This window comes from Choloepus didactylus, chromosome 3 (genome assembly GCF_015220235.1).
Source record: "Choloepus didactylus isolate mChoDid1 chromosome 3, mChoDid1.pri, whole genome shotgun sequence".
In the NCBI taxonomy this organism is placed as follows: domain Eukaryota; kingdom Metazoa; phylum Chordata; class Mammalia; order Pilosa; family Megalonychidae; genus Choloepus; species Choloepus didactylus.
In genome coordinates this window covers 155,444,604-155,471,154 of record NC_051309.1, presented here as the reverse complement: position 1 = coordinate 155,471,154, position 26,551 = coordinate 155,444,604, and the positions used below count along the sequence as shown (strand labels likewise).

At 37.9% G+C, this 26,551-nt stretch overlaps 1 protein-coding gene across 4 annotated transcripts in view; it reads left to right on the top strand.

Annotated features, from left to right (window-relative positions):
• The window catches only part of INPP4B (inositol polyphosphate-4-phosphatase type II B), an 877,116-nt gene that overhangs the window by 633,502 nt on the left and 217,063 nt on the right, over positions 1-26,551 (top strand). For all 4 annotated transcript variants that reach the window (XM_037830718.1, XM_037830717.1, XM_037830719.1 and 1 more), the window contains one exon: positions 20,588-20,699. In XM_037830718.1, coding sequence (XP_037686646.1) covers positions 20,588-20,699 — 112 coding nt within the window. The remainder of the gene's footprint in view (positions 1-20,587; positions 20,700-26,551) is intronic.

Below are 26,551 nucleotides of genomic sequence, written 5' to 3'. Positions count from 1 at the left end.
TCGGAGTTGCCAGCTTGCAGCCTTCCTATGGAATTTGGACTCATGCATTCCCACAATTGCATGAGGCACTTTTATAAAATCTTATATTTACAGATATCTCCTGTTAATTCAGTTTCCCTAGAGAATCCTGACTAATATACCATCTATATTCCAATTACTCCTAAAGTTATATCTCTAGACCTACCCCTTGATCTCCAGATTTTCGCATCCAACCACTTATTGATAGTCCAGCTTGAACATCAAATGGACATCTTGAACTTAAAATGTCTAAAACTAAACACATTCCTGCCTGCTGCCCACCCATCTCCCTAAAATTCTGCTTATCCTCACAGTCTTCCCATCTCAGGCAGTTGTTCCTATCGTTTAGGCAAAAATTCCTGTAGTCTTTGATTCTTCTTTCTCTTATTCTTCATAGTCAACTAGTCACACTACCTTGTTAGATATATCCTTCAAGATAAAGCTAGAATCTGATACTTGTCAACTTCATCCTTCACCTAGGATATTGTGATTTCCCCTAATTCATCTCATTTCCTCATCTCTTTGCTCCCTTACAGGCTGGCTATTGTTTACATCACAGCCCCAGTTCTTCTTTTAAAACTCATGTCAGTTCAAAACCTTCCAGTGGTTTTCTACCACACTCAGATAAAAGGTAAAATTGTGACAGAGGCCTCTAGATCTCTAGAGTATCTCTCTAGAGTCTTGCTTTTGGAAGGTAAAATTCTACAATGTCTTTCAGGATCTTCTCCTCCTGATGTACAGACCCTGTGTGGTCCCCTCCCCTTGAGTGTGGGTGGGGACTGTGAATATGAAAGGATAATTGCTCCCTGGATTGGATTATTTTATGTGACAAAAGTGATGGCACAGTCACTCCTGTGATTATACATGGGTGGCTGAGGAGGTCTTGTATCAGAAACCATCCTAGCAGACTGGAGAGAGAAATTCTGCAGGCCTTGAAGAAGGAAATGGGCATGTTGTGAACTGCCTGTGGAGAGGACCACGTGGCAAGAACTAAGTACTTAGAGGTATCCCCAGCTGAGAGCTAGCAAGAAAATGAGGACCTCAGTGATAGAGCCACAAGGAGATAAATTCTGCCAACAACCTGAATGAGCTAGGAAGCCATTGTTTTCTAGAGCCTCCATATGCAGTCCTAGTCCAGCCTCGATTTCAGCCTTGAGAGTCCGCAAGCAGAGGACCCAGCCTGGACTTCTGACGTATAGAAGCTGTAAGATAATAAATGGATTTTGTTTTAAGTTGCTAAGTTTGTGGTAATTTTCATAACAATAGAAAACAAATACATACATTTCTGATTTGGTTTTCTACTCCTCTCTCTCCTACCCACCCGGCTTTAACTACACTGACATCCTTGCTTTTTCTTGAACGTAGTACGCATGATCCACTTCAAGGACTTTGGTTCCTGTGCTGCTTCTCCTGAAAAGATCTTGCCTCAGGAAAGGTGTATGGTCCATGCAATTACTTCCTTTATGTGTTTGTTCAAATGTCATTTTGTTAGGGAGTTCTTTCCCAACCACTGAATCTAAAATAGTAGTCCCAACCAGCACTCCCACCTTCTTACCCTGATTAATTTTTTCCATGGCATTTATCATATTCTGATATATCACTACTTGTTTACTACTTCAGTGTGAGCTCCATGAAGGCAAGGATTTTTGCTTTGCTCTCTGTTGTACCCTTGTGCATGGAATAGTGCTCAGAACATAGTAGTTCTAACATAGTAGGGCTTAATATGTGTTTGTAAATGAATTTATATTTTCTGTTATTTTGGACTTATTTTAATAATTCTATAGAATGTTATATATTTTGGAAATTTTTTTTGGTCAAATATCAGATTAAAGAAAATAAATTATTTTAAAAGCCACAAGATTTTATAACTCAGTAACAGAAGAATTTAAAACAAATCCAGATGCAATTAAGCATAAAATATAGGCAAGAAGAATTGCTCAGCTTCAGAGAACACGCTTCATTGTGCAATTTAAAGCTCAGTGAATTTCTTACTACAAAGGCTTGAAATACATTGTACTCTAAAATTACATTATTTCATTGTATAATTTTGACCTTTTTTTGATATATCTCTGCACTATTTCCTACTATTAAAAAATCTGACATCAAGCCCCAAAGCAAAAACTCTAATAAAATGTATGTAATTCAAAATGTGATTATTAAATATTGCCCCATATTTAATTATTTATTTAATAATTGAATCCTCCAATTCTCCATGCCTGTTATCTTTGAAATATTGTCAAAGTGCCTAATAGCATTTTGATTAGTTTTGTGATTCCAGTAACATTTGTTGAAAAGACTAGTCTATTTCTGTTGAGTTGTCTGTAACTTTATCAAAAATCAATTGGCCATGGACCCAGCACTGTGGGTCTGAAAGGATCTTCTTGACCAAAAACGGGAAGAGAGATGAAACAAAATAAGGTTCCAGTGGCTGAGAGATTTCAAATGGAATCAGGGGTCACTCTGGAGGATATTCTTATGCACTATATAGATATCACTTTTTAGTTTTTAGTGTGTTGGAATACCTGAAGCTGTCAAACTATAACCCAGTAGCCTTGATTCTTGAAGACGATTGTGTAACTATGTAGACTGCATAGTGTGACCACGTGACTGTGAAAACTTTGTGGCTCACACTCCCTTTATCCAGTGTATGGACAGATGAGTGGAAAAGTGGGGAAAAAATTAGATGAAGAATAGGGTGGGATGGAGAGGACTGAAAGATTTAGGTGTTCTTTTTTGCTTTTATTTTAATTTTGGAGTAAGGAAAAGGTTCAAAAATTGATTCTGGTGATGAACGCACAACTGTATGATGATGCTGTGGATAACTGTATACTGTGGATGACTGTAGAGTATGTCAGGATATCTCAATTAAACTGTATTAAAAAAAGTAAATGAACAATGGGGGGAGGAGGGGATTGGGATGTTTTGGACATTCTTTTTAATTTTAATTTTTATTTTATTTTTGGACTATGAAAATGTTCAAAATTTGATTGTGGTGATGAAAGCACAACTATATGAGGATACTGTGAACAACTGATTGCACACTTTGAATGATTATATGTTTTATGATTATATCTCAATAAAATTGCATAAAAACATACAACAGTAAATGTGAAAAAATCAATTGAGCAATCCATCTATTTTGTTTAATTTATTAATGTATCAGTATTCACCAATGCCATGCAGTTTTGATTATTTTAAATTTACATTTTAAATCTGTTAGTGCAATGTCTTCATTTTTGTTCTTTATCAAAATGCTTTTGGTTATTCTATTTCCTTTGCCTTTCCTTTAGAATAAGCTTATTAATATGTATAAAAATCTTGCTGGCATTTTGATTGTTATTGCATTAAATCTCTAGTTAATTTGAAGAGAATTGCCATCATTATAATATTCAGTCGTCCAATCCATGAATATGGTAATTCTCTCCATTTACGTAAACCTCCTTTCAATTCTCTCATCAGCATTTATAGTTTTTGGCACACACATTCTGTACATTATCAGATTCATACCTATATATTTTATTTGTCTTGGACCTACTGTATTTTTTTTTTTCAATTTCAGTTTCCAATTGTTCATTGCTAGTATATAGAAAAATGTTTGAGGTATGTGTATTGACCTCGTGGTTTCAATGTCACCTCCTTTTCAAAGATTTTGTAGTGTTATTTGGACCTGTCCCTCATGCTTACCACCCAGGAAATAAGCTTGGATTTGGGCAGTGATCTATTCCATAAATTCATTCTTGAAGTCTCTGGTATGCTGTTTATCATCAGGTCGATACATGCACAGCTTGGGGGCGAGCCAGAAGTTCATAAACAGTTTTAGGAGTTCCCTTTCCCAGGTTCCTTCCTCTCCATCGCTTTGGTACTTTTCTGTTTCCTGTGACTTTCCTTTGTGATCCCCCAGCTAGAAAGCTGGGGTTTTGTTTACCCCACTCTGCTGTGACTGCACCAACTTCTGGGTCACTCTTGGGATGGCAGTTCCTCCAGTTGGAGAGGAAGCTTCCCTCCCTCATAGTTTTAGGCTCCTGTAGGCCCTCATTGCTGCCACTTTTGCTGCTGCCACCATTACCACCATAGTATTACTTGGAGACTGGGGCATGAGAGAATGAAGAAAAAAAAAGGTATTTCTCCCATTCTTCTAAGCGTTGGGAGACTTCTTTCTTGCTCTTTCAGCTAGAGCTAAAGGGCCTCCTTTCCTGAGCTTTGCCTGTCTGTCTCTAATGACCATCCTAGAGTTTTGGGCTGTGTTGAGTCTAGGATGGAGGGTTCCAGTGGGGGGTGGGTGGAGGGGATTGGTTCAGTGATATTCCAAATTCTGGTCTTCTTCCCCAGTCTGCCTGGTGCAGTTTCCTTTCAGACTCCTTGATCAGCTGCTCCATACATTCTGTACAGGTTTTGTAGCTTCATTCAGTGGGAGAGACAGGGTGGGCTTATTCCACGTTACGTGCAGCCAGAACCCAATAGGAATATTGTGATTCCTACCCTATTAATATATTTTTTAAACTTTTTGTTTTGAAGTGCTTGTAAGCTTACAGGACAAATACAAAAATGATACAAACCCCATACAGAGATCTCCAACATACCCCTAGTCCTTCAGATACTCTGATCCATCAATTTTACCATTTTGCCACATTTCCTATATCTTTGTCTCTCTCTTTTAATCAGTCTATCAGTCCATCTATCTACCCATCTATCTGTCTATCTATTTATCAATCCATTTGCTAAACACTTGAATGTAGGTTGCATATATCATGCTCCTTGGACACTTAATACTGCCATATATGTTTCCTATTAAGTATATCACATATATATCTATGTTAAATGCGGTTTCAAGTTGAAGATATTTAGCATTAATATAAACCTTACAGTCTGCATTCTAATGTTTTAATATGTCCCAATGATGTCCTTTTGAGTCTTCCCTCCTCCCCTGTTAGATTTCATCTAGGATCATATATTGCCTTTAATTGTCATCTCTTGGGTTGCTCTTTTTAAAAAATGGTGGGAACATATATACAACATAAATGTTGCCATCTCAACCACTTCCAAGCATACCCTTCAGTGGGATTTCTGTGTTTACAATGTTGTGTTACCCTCATCACCTTCCATTACTAAAACATTACCATTTCCCCTAACAGAAATCCTATATCCATTATTCATTAACTTGCTATTCCCACTGCTCCTCACCCCTGGTAAACTGTACTCTAATTTCTGTCTCTTTGAACTTGCATATTCTCCCATATATTCTTTGTAGTTACCATTGGACTTAAATATAACAGCCTAAATATGTAACAATCTCATTTGCTTTGATGCAAATTTAACTTCAATGGTATGTAAACTGTGTTCCTATACTCTTCTGTCCCCTCACCTTTATGTAGTTCTTGTCATAAATAACAGGTTAATACATAATGAGGCCAAAACCACTGATTTATCATTACATTTTATGCATGTGTTTTTAGTTCCTGTGGGAAGTAAAATTGGAGTTACAAAGGAAAAATACAATGGGACTGGCATTTATATTTATTCACATAATTACCTTCACCAGAGATCTTTATTTCTTCATATTGTGTCAATTTATAGTCTATTGTTCCTTCCTTTCAACATGCAAGCTCTTTTTACCATCTTTGTAAGGTTGGTGTAGTGGTGATGAACTCCCTCAATTTTTATTTATCGGGAAATGTCTTAATCTCTAACTCATTTTTTAATGTAATTTTATTGAGATGTATTCATACACCATAGAATCCATCCTACAATCAATGGTTCTTGGTATCATCACATATTTGTGTATTCATCACCATGATCATTTTTAGAACATTTGCATTACTCCAGAAAAAGAATTAAAAGAGAAAAGATGACCCCAAACCTCCCATACCCCTTATCCCTCCCCTCTTATTGGCTCCTATTATTTCATTCTACCCAATTTTAAGACTTACAATAGAGGTAGATTAACTAAGACAGTGTAGTATTGTCAGAGATAGCTATTTAGATCAGCAGAACAGAACGAAACAAAACATCCAGAAGTAGATCCATACAGACATGGGCAGCCTACTTTTTTTTGTTGTTGTTATATAGTTACATGATCATTATCAAAGATCAAAGCTACTAGATTACAGTTCACCACCTTCAGGTATTTCCCTCTGGCTATTCTAAAACACTAGACACTGAAAAGAAATATCTGTATAATGAGTCAGTATTCACAATCATTTGTTAAATCCAAATTTCTCAGTCACACCTCCTGCCTCTCATTTGATCTTTCAATCTTTAGGGATATCTGGGCAATGACCATTTTAACCTCCTCATGCTGGAAAGGGGTGTTGATCTTATGGGATAGAGGCATGAAACTGGTTGATGTTCTTAGACGGACCAGTACCTCTGGGCTGCAGGACTTATCTGGCATAGGATCAGTCTGGAGGCCTTAAGTTTCTGAGAAAATAAACTTACTAAGGAAAACTTTTATAGAGACTTAGATAGAGAGCAGTACACTCCCTAGGGTTTTCAGGAATACTTTCTAACTCATTTTTGAAAGACAGTTTTACAGATACAGAATTTTGGGTTGGCAATTTTTTGCTGTCAGGAATTTAAATATGTCATTCCACTGCCTTCTTGCCTCCATGGTTTCCAGTGAAAAATCCACATTTAATCTTATCAAAGCTCCCTTGTAAATGACACATTGTTGCTCCCTTGTGGCTTTCAGAATTCTCTTTTTATGTTTGGCATTTATCTGTTTGAGTATAATATGCTGCAGCAAGGGTCTATTTGGTTTTCTCCTGTTTGGAGTTCCTCGAGTGTCTTGGATGTATATTGTATACATGTATTTTGTTAAGTTGGTGACATCTTTCAGCCATTATGTATTCGAATATTCTCTGGGCCCCTTTCGCTCTTTCTTCTCCTACTGGGACTACCCACAATGTGTGTATTGGTAGGCTTGATGGTGTCCCCAGGTTCCTTGGGCTCTGTTCACTTTTCTTCATTATTCTTTCTGATCCACAGATTGTGTATTAGTCAGGATTCTGGAAGGAAACAGAACTAACAGAAAGTATGTGTAAACATTATGTTATATTATGAGATTTATTATATGAATTGGCTCATGCATCTGTGGGGATGGGCAAGTCTGAATTCTGTAGGGCAGGCCACAAGCTGGGGACTCTGATGAAGGTTTTTGATAAATTCTCCAGGAGAAACTGGATGGCTGAAGTAGAGATGGAAAGTCTTCTGTCTACTGAAATCATCCATTCTCCTTTTTAAGGGCTTCAACTGATTGGATGAGACTTCTCTCAATGTTGAAGGCAGGCTCCTTTGTTGATTGTAGATATAATCAGCCATAGATGCAATCAACTTAGATGATTTAAATCCACAAAATATCCTCACAGTAACAGTCATGCCCATTTGCTTGACCAAACAACTGGATACCATAACCTAGCCAACTTGACACATAATCTTAACCATCAAAAACTGAATGATTTTCAATAGCCTTATCTTCAAGCTCTCTGATACTTCTGCCAGTTCCATCTACTGTTGAACCCCTTTAGGGAATTTTTCATTTCTGTCACTGTAGTCTCTAGCTCTCTTTGGTTCCTTTCATAATTTCCGTCTTTCTATTGATAATTTCTTTGTGTTTTTCTGTCACTTTCCTGATTTCATTGGTTCTTTGTTCATGTGTTCCTTTGCTCTTTAATCATATTTAGGATTAGGACCATATTTTTAAAGTCTTTGTCTAGTATGTCCCAGGTCTGGTCCTCCTCGCTGATGGGTTTCTAATGCTTTAGTCTTCTCCTTTGCATGGATCATTACTTCATGTTTCTTTGTATGTTTTGTATATGTTTTGGACGTTTTGATGTTTTAATGTGTTACTACTGGAATTTAGACTCTGAGGATTTTGTTACTTAAGCTTTATCCACCTAGAATTATGACAGTGCTTTCCTTGAATGATAGGAGCTAACAAAAAAAAAAAAAAAAAAAAAGAAGAAGAAGAAGAAGGAATAAAGGACAACACCTTTTCTAGTCTTTGCAGATTGACCTGTGCAAGTGCTCAGCTTCAGAGCTTATCCATACAATAAGTTTAAAGAATAGCCTGAGGTCAAATCTTAGGACCCTCCTTGATCTTTTCTGTGCATGAATCTTTTTATTGGATGCAGCCCTAAGAATTCCCTTGTTTATGTGATTCTGAATGTACTCTCTTCCCCAGAAAACAGTTTCCTCACAGTCACAGGCACTGCTCTGTATGCCCTATAGCCAGCAATTCCTTGCCCCAGGCAGCACAACTTGATTGCTGAGATGGCAAGTCCCTTAGTCCACTATCCAAAAGATTGGACCAGACATACATGCTTCCAGTGTAATGAGGGTAACTCTGCTCCTTCTAGAATGAGGGCCAGAGATCTTCGCTGGAAATGTGGGCTGGTTCTGCAATGAGCTAGTGAAGGGTGTGGAGAGGCCATAAGATCCTATTGCTTTTAAGTAGCCACAAGACCCTACCTCTTTTTAGTAGTAAATTTCTTGATTTGGTGCTTGCCCTGTTACTGCAGTCATTTAACTGTTTTCTGGTGCATTGAGAAGGATGTTTCTACCAGTTCTTTCTGGTTGCTCAAAGCTTCTGTGGGGATTGGAGCCCTGAAGCATCTTATTCAGCCACCGTGATCAGTACAGAGAGCCCTATTAATTTTAACATATTATGTATGGATGGTTCTGAATCTTGATAAAGACATTTAAAAGATGCCAAGTGTATTTTCTCACTTTTCTGACAGGATATTTCTTATATTCAAGGAGATAGTTTATATTTCACATTTAGCATTGGAAACAACAATTTTCCAGACATAACTTATTCTATATATTATTAATAGAGTCATGAGGAGGGCAATTTTTGCTTTAGCTTTTTTATATTTGGAGAAATTCTTCATATTTGCACCATACTACTTGTAGCAGTAGAGAGGAATCTACAAGCCAATTAGTTTGAAAAACTGATGTTCAACATTTCAATGTACTCTTGAAGCATTGTGGTCCAGGTTGTATAACTGTGATATTCATATCCATGTATTAAAGCATTTTTATATCTAAACCTAGGATCTGTCAAATTGTTGTCATATAAATCCTGTGAGATAAACAGGATGCTTATTATCTTCATATTTTATATCTGAGACACCTTTATAGAGGATGAGTTGCTCATGGTCACCCAGCTGGTTATTTCAGAGAGCCAGGACCACAACTGAGGACTTTGTTACTCAAAATTCAGTGTGCTTTCCAATAGACTGTACTCCCTATTTAATGATGCATGGTGAGGAGGATCAGTTTGAACCAAAAGTACTGAGCTGTCCATAAACCATGATAGGTTCTTATATAAGACCTTGAAAGACAGACTATAGTTCAGCCTCTCTGGGTAGGCAGTGGGGCTGTGTGCTGGTTTGAATGTATTGTGTCCCCCAAACACCATTATCTTTGATGTAATCTTGTGTAGGCAGACATTATCAGTGTTGATTAGATTTCTTTGAGTGTTTCTTTGGAGATGTGCCCCACCTAGCTGTGGGTGATGACTCTGATTAGATAATTTCCATGGAGGTGTTGCTTTGCCCATTCGGGGTGGGTCTAAGTTGAGTCACTGGAGCCATATAAATGAGCTGATGGACAGAGGGAACTCATGCAGCTGTGAGTGATGTTTTGAAGAGGAGCCACAGCCAAGAGGGACTCTTTTAAGAATGCACAGGAACTGCAGATGAGAGAAGTTTGAGCACGGCTGTTGAAAGCAGACTTTTGCTCCAGAGAAGCTAAGAGACGAAAAACACTCCAAGAGCAACTAAGAGTGACATTTTTGAGGAACTGCAGCCTAGAGAGGAACGTCCTGGGAGAAAGACATTTTGAAACCAGAACTTTGGAGCAGATGCCAGCCACATGTCTTCCCAGCTAACAGAGGTTTTCCGGACACCATTGGCCATCCTTCAGTGAAGGTACCTGATTGCTGATGTGTTACCTTGGACACTTTATGGCCTTAAGACTGTAACTGTGTAACCAAATAAACCCCCCTTTATGAAAGCCAATCCATTTCTGATGTTTTGCATTCTGTCAGCATTAGCAAACTAGAACAGGCAGTGACAAAGGATTTTTAACAGACCAAAGAAATCAAATAGTTAAATCAGGGCTTTAGGAGAAAAGCTAGTATGAATGTGATGGAAGAGAAACAGACTGGAGAATAAGAAGTAGATTTTTCTATATAACATAAGATAGGTGATGACACTAATGATAATGTTGCTATTGGGAAGAACTCATGTAAGAGACATTATGAATGAAGAATCATTAGGGCTTGGTGACAGATTAGAGGCTAATGGCAAAGTGAATCTAGAGATGGAATGTTATGTGAGGGTTTTTTTTTTAGTATGGAACCTCTGATTGAATTATTTCCATGAAGTGTGGACCCTGCCCATTCAGAGTGAGTCTTTATTAGTTCACTGGAGTATTTAAGAGAGAAGTTTAGAGCTGACAGAAACCCAGATGCTTGCTGACTCTTGGAGACACTTGGAGATATGGACAGAAGGACATTTGGAGATGCTAAGCTAAGAGATGTGTTATGTGGTTTTGATCTCTGGAGAATGGCATGCTATTGATGTGAAGGTGGAAATGAGGAATTAAGTTTCAAGCGTGTAGCATGTAAGATGATGATATTAGGGCAAAAGGAATTTAGAGTTCTCAATCAAGAAATCAGGAGAGTGGACAGAGTTGGGAATATAGAATTGTGATAGGTTATCATAGAAGGCATAGTTGAAACCCATAAAAATGGATGGGGATTTCTGAAGTTGAGCCTATAATGAAAGAAGAGAAAACCAAGTACTAAACCTTGGAATGTATAAGTTATTAATATTAAGAACTACTGAAAAGGTTTATTTGAGTATTACTTTGAAAGTATTATATGGTATATTAGGATTCTGCAGAGAAACAGAAATCTATGGAAATATTAAGAGATTTATCATAGAAATTGGCTCATTCAACTGCGGGGATTGTCAAGTCTGAATTCCATAGGGCAATCCACAAGTTGGGAACTTCAATGAAGGTTCGCAAGGAATTCCCCATGAGAAGCTGGCTAGCTGAAGTGGAGATACAAATTCTTCTTTCTGACTGTTAAAATAACCAGTTCTCCCCTTCAGGCCTTCAATCAATTGGATGAAAGGTTTCTCATGGCTAAAGGCAGTCTCTTTTGTTGTATGTAGATGTAATCAGGCAAAGATTCAATCAACTGGCTAATCATTTAAATCCATGAAGCACTCTCAGTATCAACACTTTCACAGTTTAACCAAATAACTGGACACCATAAACTAGCCAAGTTAACACATGAACTTAACCATCAAATCTATTTGGGATGACGGAAATGTTTTGGTAGTAGATGGTGGTGATGGTAGCACAAAATTATGAATGTAATTAATGGCGTTGAAATATACAACTGAATATGATTAAAAGGTGAAATCTTAGATTATATATATGGTAGCAGAATAAAATAAAATAAAAAAATCTATGGAACTACATACACAACAGTGAATCCTAAGTTAAACCATAGACTATAATAGAACAATTATAAAAATGTACTGTCTTCAATTGTAACAAATGTTCTACACCAATGCAGGGTATTGATGGTGGGGTGCTATACGGGAATCCTGTATTTTGTGCATGATTGTTCTGTAAACCTCCAACTTTTATAATTGAAGAAAAAAAAAAGGGAAGAAAACAAAGATATTTGCTTGATGTAAACATGTAAGCGTATTCATAACAAAACAAAGAAAAAATACTCATAACCATTACAGTCCTCATTCTGTAACTGAACACATGGTCATAGCTAATATTTATAGTTACCTTCTTCCACTACACATTTCATACTCCCAGAACAGGTCATCCTATCCACTTGATTGTTAAAATCCTCTTCTATTGAGGACACCCTCTGGTGAGTATTCACATGGGATGCAAATATCTTCATGTTTTTTGCCTATTCAGGAAGGTCTGTCCACAAACCTCTCCCCCAGACTTCTTTGTCACTAATTTTCAATTGTGTTCTGTGCAAGCGCCTGACTGTCCAGCCAAACTATTGGTGCAGGCCCATGAATCAGTATACATACGCACCTCTGGCCATTTCCCCTCCAAGCAAAATGACGAACCAAGTGCACTGCTTGAAGTTGCACCCATTGGGAGAATTTCCCTTCATTACTATTTTTCAGGGATATCTCAGAAAGGGGTTATATGTTTCAGCTGTCCACTTTTGGATAGTACCTATATACTGTGCAGAACAATCTGTAAACCAGTCTTTGTTTTATTCTTCCTCAGTCAACTTATCATAGGGAATTTCCCAAGAGGCCACAGCTATAGGCTGGTGAAAAGAAGGTAATATGGCAGGAATGGGGGCCCATGGGCATTTTGGCCACTTCCTCATGTTAACTTACTTGTGCCTTCAGGGCCTGCCCAAACTCTATCTTGTATATACTACTTTCATTTGATGACGGAGTGTTGGCTGTGCGTGCCAAACTTTATGGCTTTGTGGGTCAGACATTTCCCACTTCCTTATGGGCAACTTAGTTCTCATGGTAACTTGGTGCCCATGATTAATATTCAATCTCTACTAAGGCCCAGTAGCAGGCAAGAAACTGCCTCTCAAAAGGAGAGTAGTTACCGGCAGAGGATGGATGGTGGGGCTTTGTTCCAAAATTCTGAGAGTCGGCATTGCATTTCTCCTACAGAGGCCTGCCAAAGCCTCCAAGCAGCATCTCTATTTGCCATTGAAACTTCTAGCATCATTGGATCTGCTGGATTGTATGGCTCAAGTGACAGAGCAGCTTGTAAGGAGCCCGGACCTGTTGGAGAGCCTCCTCTTGTTCTGGTTCCCATACAAAACTAACACTTTTTCAGAGGAGTCCACCCAAATGAGGAATATGTCACCTTCACAATTCAAAGAAACCAACTAGGCAATGTGCCTCTTTATTGGTTGTAGGAGGGGCCAAATGCAATACTTATCCTTCACCTTAGAAGGGATATCTCAATACACCTGAAGCCACTGGACACCTAGAAATTTCATTAAGGTGGAAAGCCCTTGAATTTTTATTGGATTTATTTCCTACCCTCTGACATGCAGATACTTTCCAATAAGTCTAGAGTAGTTGCTACTTCTTGCTCTCTAGGTCCAATTGGCATGCTGTCGTCAATATAATGGTTGAGTGTAATGTTTTGTGTAAAGGAAAAGTGATCAATGTCCCTGAAGACTAGATTATGACACAGGACCGGAGAGGTTTTATACCCCTGAGATAGAACAGTGAAGTTGTATTTCTGGCTTTGCCAATTGAAAGCATACTGCTTCTGGTGGTCTTTTCCAATAAGTATCGAGAAAAAAAGCTTTTGTCCCATCAACCGCTACATGCCAGGTGCCAAGGGCTGTGTTCATTTACTCAAGCAGTTATACGACATCTGAAATAGCAACTGTAATTGGAGTCACCATCTGGCTAAGTTTACAATAACCCACTGTCATCCTCCAGGATCCATCTGTTTTCTGCACAGGCTGAATAGCAGAGTTGAATGGGGATGTGGTAGGAATCATCAACCCCACATCCTTGACTTCTTTGATGGCGGCACTATCACTAATTTCTAGAGTTCCTCCATGACTGTGGTATTGCTTTTGATTTACTATTTTGCTAGGCATAGACAGTTCCACTTGGTCTTTCCTACCTTAATAGCCCTCAGTCCGTGTGGTGGTTTGGAGTAACGTACCCAAGAAAAAAACATGTTCTTAAACTTAATCCATTCCTGTGGGTATGAGCCTTTTTAAGTAGGACCTTTTGATGAGATTACTTCAGGTAAAGTATGGCCCAACTGGATCAGAATGGGTCTTAATCCTATTACTGGAGTCTTTTATAAGTAGAGTTAAATTCAGACAGATAAAGAGAAAGCCACAAAGGGAGCAGCTAGAAGCTGAACATCGATGGAACCTGGCAGAGAATGAAGCGGCCAGGAGAGGCCACCACATGCACTGTCATGTGACAGAGGAGCCCGGGACCAAGGATCACCAAGGATGCCTGACAGCCTGTCCCAGCCAGAATGGCAGTTTGGGGAAGAAAGCATCACCTTTCTGACACCTCAAATTTGGAATTCTCCTAGCCTCAATCCATGAGCCAATAAAGTTTCATTGTTTTAACCGACCCATTACATGATATTTGTTTGAGCAGCCAAGGAAACTCAACCCTCCAGGGAACAAATGTGGGGATTCTGCCAGTTGCTGAGTATGTCTACTCCAATTATGCATTCTGGAATTGAGGAAATAGACACAGAATGAGTCCCAGGAGCCACTGGACCCACTGTGAGACAGACTTTTGCTAAAACTCTATTGAGCACCTGACCTCCATAGGCCCCTACTCTAACTGGTTGACTACAGTGATGTTTTGGGTCTCCTAGAACTAGTGTCACTCTGAGCCAGTGTCTAATAATCCCCAAAGTGTCTGAACATTTCCTTTTCCCCAATATGCGGTTATCTTGGTAAATGCCATAGGTTCCTTTGGGCAAGGCTGGGTGGGAAAGTAACAGCATAAATATTTGGCAGTGTAGCAGGGTCCTTCCCCAAGGTGATCCAGCTTTTTCTTCATTCATAAGGTTCTGGGTATATAAACTGTCTCAGGTCTGGGAATTGATTGAGGGGCTGCAGCTGTTTTTGTTATTCAAGTTAGAGTTTTGTTCAGTTAACCTAGTAGTCTTTTGCTTATACAGATCAAGTAATAACTTAGTAGACTGCCCATCTATTTCACTCCTAGGCACTCCATGATAAACTAGTCAATACCATAGGTCTCTGCATGGCAGGAAATTCTGATTACTGCTTGACTCTGCTGTCCATTGTGGTAGCCATGCCCACTTTGTCTTTGGCAATTAACTGCTGCCGCTTGGCTTCTGCCTACCCAGGTTCTGATCAACCCCAAGTTGTTTAAGGATCCAAGTTTGGGGGCAGAAATTCCCACAGTAATATCTGGTCTACAGAGGAAAGCAACTACAGGGCTCTTCAGGGATGATGAAGTTGTTTCACAACTTTATTCTGCACAGTCCTGGAGAAAGATGTATCCTCTGGACATTCTTGGGGTGGGTGATCAGGCCTTATGTGATAAATACACACACTTGCACACACATGGGCATATTAAATTAAGAGATTTATTATAGGAATTGTTTCATGCAACCGTGGCAATTGGCAAGTCTGAATTCCATAGTGCAAGCCACAAGTTGGGAACTCGGAGGAAAATTTCAATGAATTCCCCATTGGAAGCTGGCTGGCTGAAGTAGAGATAGAAATTCTTCTTTCTAACTGATGAAATCCTCAGTTCTTCTTTTAAGGACTCCAACTGATTGGTTAAGGAGATTCCTCTCATTGTTGATTGTAGACAGCCATAGATGCAATCAACTGAAAAATGGTTTAAATTCATGAAATACCCATGTAATAACAATCAGGCTAGTGCTTGCTTAACCAAGCACCTGGACACCATAACTTAGCCAAGTTGAAACATGAACTTAACCACCACATATGTCACCTGACAGTTGTGAATGTCAGCCAAAATGGAAGTGTGTTTAGTTCTATTTTAATGGAAGTCTCCCTTCTCTGAATCCTAAGTAAATTTTGTATTGCTATATAAATGTTTTCACCAGAAAGATCTTCAGAATACACTCACTCATTCACTGATTCATGTCCTTGTTTATTTTCCTGTCCTGGTGAGAGTTTCCTCTCTTAGTTACATGTAGCTAGTTTAAATGCAAAACACATCTCGCCGCTGAAAATTCCTGTGCATAGCACCAGACTACTTTATGTTCACAAAAACAGACGGCGTTAATGATGGTTTTTCCCTGGATGTTTACAGAGTCATTTGTTGGTTTGTATCTCTGTGGCATTTCCAAAATAGAGGAGTCATTTACGTGTTGCTATTTAACATTGCCAGAGTTTTTCCCCTCTCTACTAAGGGAAGCAGAATAGCTGGGGAAGAAGTTTAGAGGAAGCATGTCAGCAAATTGTCCTTTGTTAGAGGACTGTTTTACATAACTTTTCCTTTAGTCTTCTGAAAATATTTGTATATTTCCGCATGTCAGGTTGAATATTTCATTAGGAGGCATTAGGAGAGTTATTTTAGAGACAGATTTTAAAGAACTGTAATCACTAATGTATTATACATGCTGAAAAACCTAGGTAGGAAGGGAGTATAAATTTGTATTGCTGAATTTTCACCCTTTGTCTTCCCTGATCTTTCTGACATAGTTAAATATTTAAGTCTATTTAACAAGAGAAAAAGGGTCTTGATATTTTGCTAGAAGTACTGTAGCAGGCTTAACTGCCCATCTGTTACATCTTTTACAGCACTCTGCATTAAATAGTGGGAATGACCTGGTAAAAGGCTGTCGGAAATCGTTTTTAAAAAATTTTCTTCATATGCATTGAGATAGAGTTACCACTGCATCTGGTCTGATTGGCACACAAAGTTCTGGAAAAGGCTGAAGAGCACTTCTGTCCCTTGGTTCAGTTAATTTTGTATCCTCGTAAAAATATCAAGATGCCATGTTGTGATGGCCAATATATTATTTTTATTATTAGGTAAATATGTATTATGAGTATCATAGGAAAATCTAGCCCATTCTGATTTGACTATAGGTGTTAAGTTACTTAACCAGGTGCCTTTGGTTTGGTTTGGGAGGAGGTGGAATGGGAGGACGGGAGTGCTGAGGAGAGACGAGCAAGTGCCTGAGATTGTCCCAAGTCTGTGTTGGCCTGTGATGGAATCAGAATGATCACAACATGGTGTGTGGGAGCTGCTATTAAGGAATGGTTGTCACAAAGCAACCCTTAGTATTGAGGTGAAGGAAACTGAAATCCAGTGAAATAAAGTGATATGTTCTCGGTCGCACAGCTAGTTAGTAGTTGAATTGGAAATAGAACTTGTGTTTCTTGATTCCTAGCTCAGAAATCTCTTCTGAATACCTTGGATGTGGATATGACAAATTTCCACTAGATAAATGTCAGCACGATTTTGGTGATGAATAATAGTTAAACTATATTTACTAACCTTCCAAACCAGATAGATAATAAATTTAAAGTATAATTAAGCATTCAGGATTTTTTTTTCTAAAGCTCTGTGAGGTCATCTTTTAAATGGTCTTTGGAAAAATGAAATAGGTATTTCATTCATAAATCTTCTGATTGAAGAGAGGTTTTGCATACCTGTGTTGTTTGTTTGGTAAATTGTTACAGAATGAGTAAGAAACCACATTTGCATTTTGCATTCCAGTTCATTGACATTGTGAACTATCCTTTGGAGTGTCTTTGGTTCAGTTGTTTAGTTTTTAACCTGGATTCACCATTCTGTCTCCTACAAATCTCAGGTGGAGAGGCATGCTTAAGATATTCATAACTGCCTATCCAAAATGGTTTTCAGAAAAATAAAATTGCTCCTAGAAGTCCTAAAGCACCATTAGATTAAGCAAACTCCTTGCTTTGTTTCCACTCTGGGATTAAGAGGAACAAGATAGGAGAATGAGAGAATTTGGGAACCCAAAAGGCAGAAAATCATTGAAAAAGTGTCTGAGTATTTTTTAAAAGGGAATAGATAGAGCTGTATTTCAGAACTATACTCCCATAGTATATTGCTTAAATATCAACCATTAGTACTTTTGAAAGGTTGACTCTCATTGCAATTAGTCGTGACTTGTTTTCTGCACTACTAGAAATGTAAGCTTCATAGCATCATCTCTTATTTATTAAGTCTTTGTATCTCCAACGAGCACTTAAATTGCTGTAATATATATATGCCATAATACATAGATCCTTTAAGGATATCTTGATTTCAGTAAAATTTCTGGAGAGAATCAAATAAATGTAATATATTAATGACAATGCCAGTTTTGTTACTACCATTGCTACTGGGATGAAGGGGTGAAGGGGTGTGCAGGGGAGACAGAAGAAGTACTTATCTTGTACACTGTATTATGCTAAATATTTTGCATAAATCATCTGACTTAACTTAATCCTTACAATAAAGTTATTATCATCTCCATCTTATAAATGAGGCAAATGAAGTTTCATGTGGTAAAGTGACTTGTCTGAGGTCATGCAGCTAGCAGATAACTCAAACTGCTGAGTTTATGCTTTTAACCCTCGTGGTATATAACAGTTTATCACAAAGCCATGGCAGAGGCTGTGAAAAGTCCACCTTTCTTTTTGAAATCAGGGGGTGCAGTATTTGGATCAGGTCAGTGAAAACATTTGGAATGTTATACTTTGACTTTGCATTCTAGAAATTAAGTTAGAAGTTGTATGAGAAAAAAAGAGTATCTTTAATTGATATTGATGATTGGTTTTGGGGGGAAAGAAGCCTGCAAATCTTTAGAAAGTATTATCAGTAGGGCCATGAGGGTTCTTATTAAACTCTTTATCAGGTACTGAAGAACTGGACAGAGACATGTCACACCATGACTGTGAGAAGTTTTTGTGTCACATTCAAGTGACAAAATGGTGTAATGAATTATCTAGGACAACACCAGAATTGGGGTTTATAAACTTTTTGCCAAATCACAGACTGTACTGTCACCTATATACATATTTTCTTCAGGCTGAATGTTTGTTTTCTATACTAATTTCAAGTAATTGAGGTTCAGTCTTGTGATTTCCACTTGTTTTAAATTCACCAAAAAGCATTCTATTCTTTAGTAGAAATTATAATATATACTTATGTAAATTAATTTTCTTTTTCTATGCAGTCTTTATTTTATTACAATATGTCATTAGCTGTGTCTGCATCACCAGGATTTTCCTACTTCAGTTTATTTTAAAGCATAATTCTAAAAAAGATGTGTTTTAATATTTACCTTTTATATTTTTAGAAAAGCTTATCATGATCAAGTAACATAATTGGGTTTCCTTTTCACCTAAATTTTTCCTTATTTTAGATAGTGTTTTGGTCAACAACTTACACTAATGTTCCTATTCCTCTTTTCTAACACCTCTAAGAATAAAATAGTGACATCTAGAACAGAATAGTTGAAAAGAGGTATCCTAGTATGCCAAGGCTGCTATGAGAAATACCACAGAGTTGGGTGGCTTAAACAATAGGAATTTACTGTCTCTTGGTTTTGAAAATGAGAAGTCCAAAATCAAGGCTGAACAGGCCATGCTCTCTCCTGGGTTCCGTAGCCTTCTGCTGCCGGCTTGCTGCAATCCTTGGGTTCCTTTGCTTCATCTCTGCTGCTGTCACCTGGCTTCTCCTTCTGGCTTCTACTTCTTCTGCTCAGTTGTCTGTGCCTCTGTCTCGATTTCCTCTCCATATAAGGACTCCAGCTTGTGGATTAAGGCCCAACCTGATTCAATTTTTCTTCATCTATGTAAGATCTTTGAAGCTCTAATTCACAAATGAACCCACACCTTAACCAACAATCTTATTTCAAAGATCTTATATTCAAAGATCCTATTTACAAATGGGTTAATACCCACGGAAGGTGCTTTAAAACTTGAGCATGTCTTTGTGGGGGACATGATTCAATCCCCACAAGAAGCAACTTTGGTTTGGAAAAGAGCATGAGTAAATAAAGAAAATGAAGTGTTACATGCCCACTATTAATCAGCCAATTAGAATTGGATAGAAATTAATGGCAACACATTATACACCTATAGGATAACTTGATACATATTTTCACAATAAGGTTCAGGTTCAAGGAAAAAATTTTATAATGGTGTCATTTATTTGGTAGATCATCTTGTCCAGAAAAAGAAACTAAAATTTCTTAAACTGTGGTTGTTAATTTTATTTTTAACTTTTATCTTGTCAACTCTGAAATTTTTGTTGATCAAAATAATGCCGATGAAAATCTTAGTAATAAAAAACATCGTCACCATTAAATGTAGACGAGTAGGTCAATGACCAACAGACTTGAGATGATGGAATGTTGGCATTCTGATTTTGCCACTTTGTTAATTGAACAAGACTTTCAATCCTTCTGAGTCTCAGTTTTTTATCTGAAAATTAATGGGTGGTACTAAATGATCCCTCAAGTTACGTTCTTCTTTTCTACATGTACCATAACTTTCTTATGCTTGCTAGGAGAAAATCTTTACCTGGTCTCTTAGAAAGAGAAATGATGTTAGGAAAAGGCACGGAGTAAGATTTTGTAGCCAATGCATGGTTATAAAGGAATAAAGGGATGCTTATCCCCTCTTCTATTTTGTTTAGTTGTAGTTTCTGTGATAGCTGTGCATACTCTCTCATGCAGTGGTACAGAGAGCTGTGGTTTATAGTGTTGTAAAGGTTTGGAGGTTCACAAAGGGCATTGATCCATTACAGAATGTTCTTTTCTTGAGGCTACCCCTGAGAGTCTTAAGGAGGTTTCTTCTTCATGAGGTCCATGCTGTTACCTAATGAATTCATGGTAATGTTCTTTGAAAATGAAAAACAACCTCCACACTATTAGCATGTTTTGCCGTGTTATAAGGAGAGTTGTTCAGTTAAAACATAAGATAAATGACAAGGTTAGTGATTTTCAGAAACACTCACCAGCCGTGCTTTAAAGAGGGAGAAGATTTTCACCTTTCCATTTCATTTATTTTTGGTTTCAGAACTTCAGATGGTGGCAAAGTTGTTGGCACCATAGAAGTCGGTGTCGTGAAGATGGGGGAGATAGAGGATGGGGAAGCCGACCACATCACGACAGATGTGCAGGGACAAAAGGTAGGCTGCCCTTTGGCTCACTGCACAAATTGAATTAGAAATGATCAGCTTTGCCAGATGCCTGGATCACCAACACCTCTGTGTGGTTTCAATGCTCATTATTCAAAAGCTAAATGAGGAAACACCTCTGAATTGGAGTCCAATGTGTGTTCTTCCTCTGGACCAGAGAGCTGTTTGCATGAACTATGCATAGCCACAGGCCATTCAGAAACACCTTCCTCACCACCAGGCTCCCTTATTGCCACCGCCTGTTCTCTGTTAGAATAAAAGTCTTGCTCACTGTTGCATTCTTCCATAATTAACCCTGATGAGCTGCACAAAAGATTCTGGGAGGGCTATTGCCAAAAGTAAGCTGCTCTCTACTCCCAAAACCCTCTTTGGAAAGAGATGCCATTTTAATTTCAATTTCATTTTTATGTGAAGGAGGGAAGATTTAAGGAGAATTTTGTGCTATGTGAAACTGTAGAGTGAGAAGAGAAAGAAGAAATAGTGTGCCGATGAGAGACAGCTCTGGAGGAGGAGCATGTCCTGAAGTTAGTGAATGACTAACATACATGGAAAGAGAAAATAACCAAAATAGAGGTTATCCCTAAAGCAGCTTCCTGGAAGCCCATGGTAAAGGCCCTGATGCAATCAATAGGTGTCCAGGGTTTGACACTTTTTTTTACTCCCTTTTCTCTAATGAAAAGAAAATTGATACAGATATTAGCCTAAATTCCTATTTTAGGAATGGAATTGTCTGTTTTACTGACGCACATGGGCAGATTTTAAAAAGGCTGATAGTTTTTATTTTTTAAAAATGAGTTTGTTTATGCACCACTATAATTCTTCCCTTTTCATAAGTGAGCATTTTTTTTAAATGATAAGACCTATTGTGTCCTTATCTGGGAGCATGCATGATTTTTGGTACATAGGACTCATCTACAGAGGAGATGGTTTTTATCCAATTCTTAACAAATCATTAACTTAACAGAAAAATCCAAGAGTGCCTTTATAAGAAACATTATTCTTGCCTCAGAATATTCTGGGATCTTATCTGCTGCCCCAAATATTGTTCTTCTCTGTTTCTCTATACTTCCCTTGAGACATATCCCAGATTGTGAGAATATTCCAAGGAGAAACAAAGTTAAATCAGGTTTCTTGAAAATGTCAGGGCCAGAGTGAAATTTCCTAGCATATCTTCTGTGGATGCTTGTCTGGGGTCTATGTCTCCTTCACTCAATCTTTACTCTCTTTGAGGTCCTACATAAATCTAATCTGTTACTTGTATTTGATCAAGGCAAGAGGATTTAGAGGTTCAGTAGGAGACCTAGAGCAGAAATAAACAGATAATCTTGCTTGGACCTGTAGCAGTGTGCCAGGAGACCATGGCAGAAACAGTTCCCATTTTGGAGTAGAGCTCCTCTCCCTGCCTTTGAATCTATTACTAGCCACCTCTCCAATTTCTTCAAAGTTCACCTACCCCTGGATTCCTTTACTGTGTTGCTATTATGAAGTAGTGCAAATTGAATCATGCTCATTTGATAAATGGAGAACTTGATACCCAGGAATATGAAATGAATTTGCCAATCCTACCCCAACCCCACCCCCATGCCCCTCCAACTCTCCCAACCTCACGTCTTCTACAAAGTCCTACATAATATTCCCAGCTTAGTGATATAAACTCAAAAAGACTTAGCTGTTCTAGAAATGGGGGGGGGAGGGGGGGCAGTGTCAATACACATTGTGTACCAGTCACAAGCTGATGAAAAGAGTAAGCACATCACACGTTACTGGATCATCTCTGTTCTGCTTGGAGTTTATGTGACTATAAACTCTTAGTGATCCCTAAGAATGCTCGTGGACAAGTGAATAACATGTAGTAAGGTCCAATATGCATGGTATTTAGAGGAACTATGTGGAAATACCATATTTTCAGTGTTTTTCAGTGGGGTTAGAATAATCTGGGTGTTTGTTAGAAATGCAAACGCCTGGACCCTTCCACAGATCTGCTAAATAAAAATTCCTATGATGGGTATTAAGCACAGTCTGTTACTAATGATGGCTTAGTGAATGACTAACATACATGGAAAGAGAAAACAACCAAAATAGAGGTTATCCCTAAAATAATGTCCTTCCCACTTATTTGTATCCATTAGCACCATTGTTGTGTGTGGAGAGAATTACCCACACTTTCTCTCATGCAGTTTGACCAGATAAAAGATTGATAAACTGTGTGTAAAATCTCACTCTTACATAAATTCCAGAGAATAGAATAAAATGTAAGTGAAAGTCCACACTCTTTTCTCTCACATACCTTAACCCACTTGTTTCCCCTGATCATATTATTAGTAGGTATTTTTTTTCAAGGGAAGATTATCCAGAGAGTTGTTCACCATGTTGGACTGGTTCAAAAGTTTTACTTGGTTTATATATATACATATAAATAGAAGATAAAGTACATAGTAGTAGAAAGGAAAAGTCACAAGAAAATACTAAAATAGCCTCTTTACAAAGCTAATATATTAAATACAGATGCATTAGATGTCCAAAACTTTTTGGGGAGAAGAATTATCTTTGACTCATTTTTTTTTCTCTCATGCTCATTGACAATAAATTGGCAAATCCCGTTGACTCAATCTTCAAAATAAATCCAGAATCCAAGTACTCGTGACCCATCACTTGCTACCACCATGGTCTGTGACCTAGATTTTTATAGTAGTATCCCAAATGGTCTCCCTGACTCTTTCTTCCCTTCTCTTCCAAAGCCCTTGCCCTCATTTATTCTCAGCAGAGCAACTGAAATGATCCTATTAAAATATAACAGAGCGCACCATTCCTCCGATGGCTTTTGAACTCACTGAAATTATAAACCAAAATCCTTTCAGTGACCTAATTTACAGCCTTACAGGAATTGGCACCTTGTTGTTCTCTTGTCCTCATCACCAAGCACTTTCTTTCTTGCTCACTAAATCCAGGCATGTCATCTTCCTTGTCATTTCTTGAACATGCCAGGTACACTACCAACTTAGGGCTCTTTGCTATTCAACAGTAGTAACTATTTGATAATAGCTCTTTGCTATTCAATGCACCTTTAAAGCATTTTCCCCAGGAATTTGTGTGCCTCATTCCCTCACTTGCTTCTGATCTTTTTGCAAAATGTTCCCTTCTCAGTGAAGCCTTTCCTCCCACCCTATCTAAAATTGCAGTGCCTAACCCAAAACTTTCTATCACTCTTCTCTATGTAATTTTTGTCCTTAGTATTTATCATTGTCCAATACCATATGTATTTTACTTATTTATCTTATTTGTTGTCTATTTCCCCCATGAGAGAAAGGTATCTATTTTGTTCTTTCCTTTATCTCTAGTACCAAAAACAGAGCCCAGTACATAGGAAAAAAAAAAATGAATGAATACAGTTTTACTCTGAAGAAATGAAACCTAAAATTTTCTCACAAAAGAGAAATTATTTGGTTGCCTATAATGATATACCAATTAGTCAATAAATAGAGTAGGGATATAGTGAGGACTGTAGGATTAGGAAAGAAGAAATTTTTAAAAACTATCTTTGAAGTAGTCAAGAAAAATTATACTAGCAAAAAGAGAAAAAAGAATCAAAATCATCTAAACAGGAGACAGATGATAAAATCCCCACGTAAGCACAGTCAGCAGGATTGACTAAAAGAGCCGCAGTCATTCCCTTGAGTACTGTAGAGCCCTTCCTTTGCCCCGCAGCAGAAATGACCCAGCCAACTTTCTTGTCAGGGCAGGAGGCTTGGAGAGGCCTCCTCCAAAGGACTCTGGAAGAAGTGAGTTCAGTTCAGCTCCTGCCTTGTCACACCCTTGTATTTAATGTCTATGTTTATTTAAATGTGGCACAGTGCCAGTGATCAAAGTGGTTGTGATTTCTGCAAAAGGAAGTGAAATAATCTTTATTATTTATGCCAATGGCAAAAATTGGTAGAATTTAGTTGATAGTGTATCTCCTTTTAACTATGGAGCTAGCCTAAGTAGTATTTTACGACATTCTGTCCTTCTCAGGTTATCTTGTCCCCATTCTTTGAAGTATGTCGTGTTTTAAGTAGACTCTGCAGAGGTCAGGGAAGAGGTAGATTCCTTGGGTAGCTGAGGACCGTCTCACAAGGTTTCATCCTCTATTTTTCCCAAATATAAAATTAAAAATAATAAAACAGGCCCTACTTACTTTATAGGACATTTGCAAGCATATTATATTCCTCATTTGTTCATCAAACAATACTGCCTACTATGTGCTAACCATTCTACTAGATCTAGAGATTCAGCAGTGAATGAAATAAAGATGCTCTTTTCAAGGGAAGTAAATAATAAACAAGTAATATATGGTGCTATATGTTACAGAAAAAAAAATAAGACAGGGTAAAAGGAATAGAGGGTTTAGGGCTGTGGCCATTTTAAACTGACTGTCAAGGAGAGACTCACTGATAGGTAGATATTTGAGCTGAAACATGAAGGAAATAAGGTAGCAAGACATGTGGATATCTGAGAGAAACAAGAATTCTAGGTAAAGCAAAGTAGCAAGAGCAAAAAGGCCCTGAAGAGGCAAGATGCTTGATGTGTTGTTGAAGGAACAGCAAGGAGGCCAGAATGACTAAAGCTAAGGAGTCAAAGAGGAGTGGTAGGAGTTAAAGACAGAGGGCCAGGAGGTGGCAGGGAAGACCATGTGCTCCTTGTAGGATTTTTGAGCATAGGACTGAAAAGGTCTGACATATTTTAGAGCATCACTCTGCTGTGGTGAGTATGGCCTGAAAGGAGGTAAGGATAGCAGAATGGAGCCTGGTTAAGAAGCTATTGCACAAATTCAGGCTAGATTTATGATGATGCACTGGATCAGGGTGATATGACAGAGAAAGTGAAACACAGTCACACTCTAGATGTAAAAGACAGACAAAAAATAGAGTTACTATTTATTAAGTAAAGGAAAACTGGGAGAAGCAGGTAAAGGAGGACAGTGGTGCAAAATCATTGGTTTGATTTAAGATGTCAAGATTGAAATACGTATTAGATATCCAAGTGTAGATGTTAACTAAGGAGTTGGAGTAATGAGTCTGGAATTTAGGGGAGCTGTTTAAGCTGAAAGTATATATTTGTGAATCATCAGATGGTATTTAGATGGGATTTAAAGTCATGAGATTCAGGTCACATTAGCACAGCATTTCTCATATTTTACACTCTTAAAAATTATACTTATGTGGATTTTACCTATTGATATTTACCATATTAGAGATTTAGCTTATTTGGTTTATATCTATAGACATTTAGAACAGAAGAGCACCAAGCACACTTTCCATTAATCATCAAATGACAATGTGAACACGTGACATCTAGAAAATTCCACTGTATGCTTGTCAGAAAAAGAAAGTGAAAATATATTATAATTATATGGAATTATTATGAAAATAGTTTTGTTTTCACCCCATTATAGACATCAGAGAGAATGCAAAGACAAAGTTATCAGAAATTTCCAAGAGACTCTGGTCCAACTTAAGAAATAATAGGATATGATATGAAATACACGTTAACAGTGTTTGCAAAGAAGAATTGGTCTTCAGTGGATTCATATCAAAATTTATGATCATTGTTCTTATAATTTGGCCAATTTTGTGGTCCAAGGAAATTCATGGCAAATTGGTAGGTTAATTGATGTTCAAAATTATTAAGCTCTTAGAGTTTTATATTTCTTATGTTTCTTCTCCTTGGCCACACTGATCATATGACACTTTTTAAATATTCGTCCAAATCAGTTGGCTTATGGTGCTATGTGTTGTACGAAAAGCACACAACATTTGTTTTTCCTGCTCAGAACTATAAATGTGAAGTCAATGTATCGAGATCAC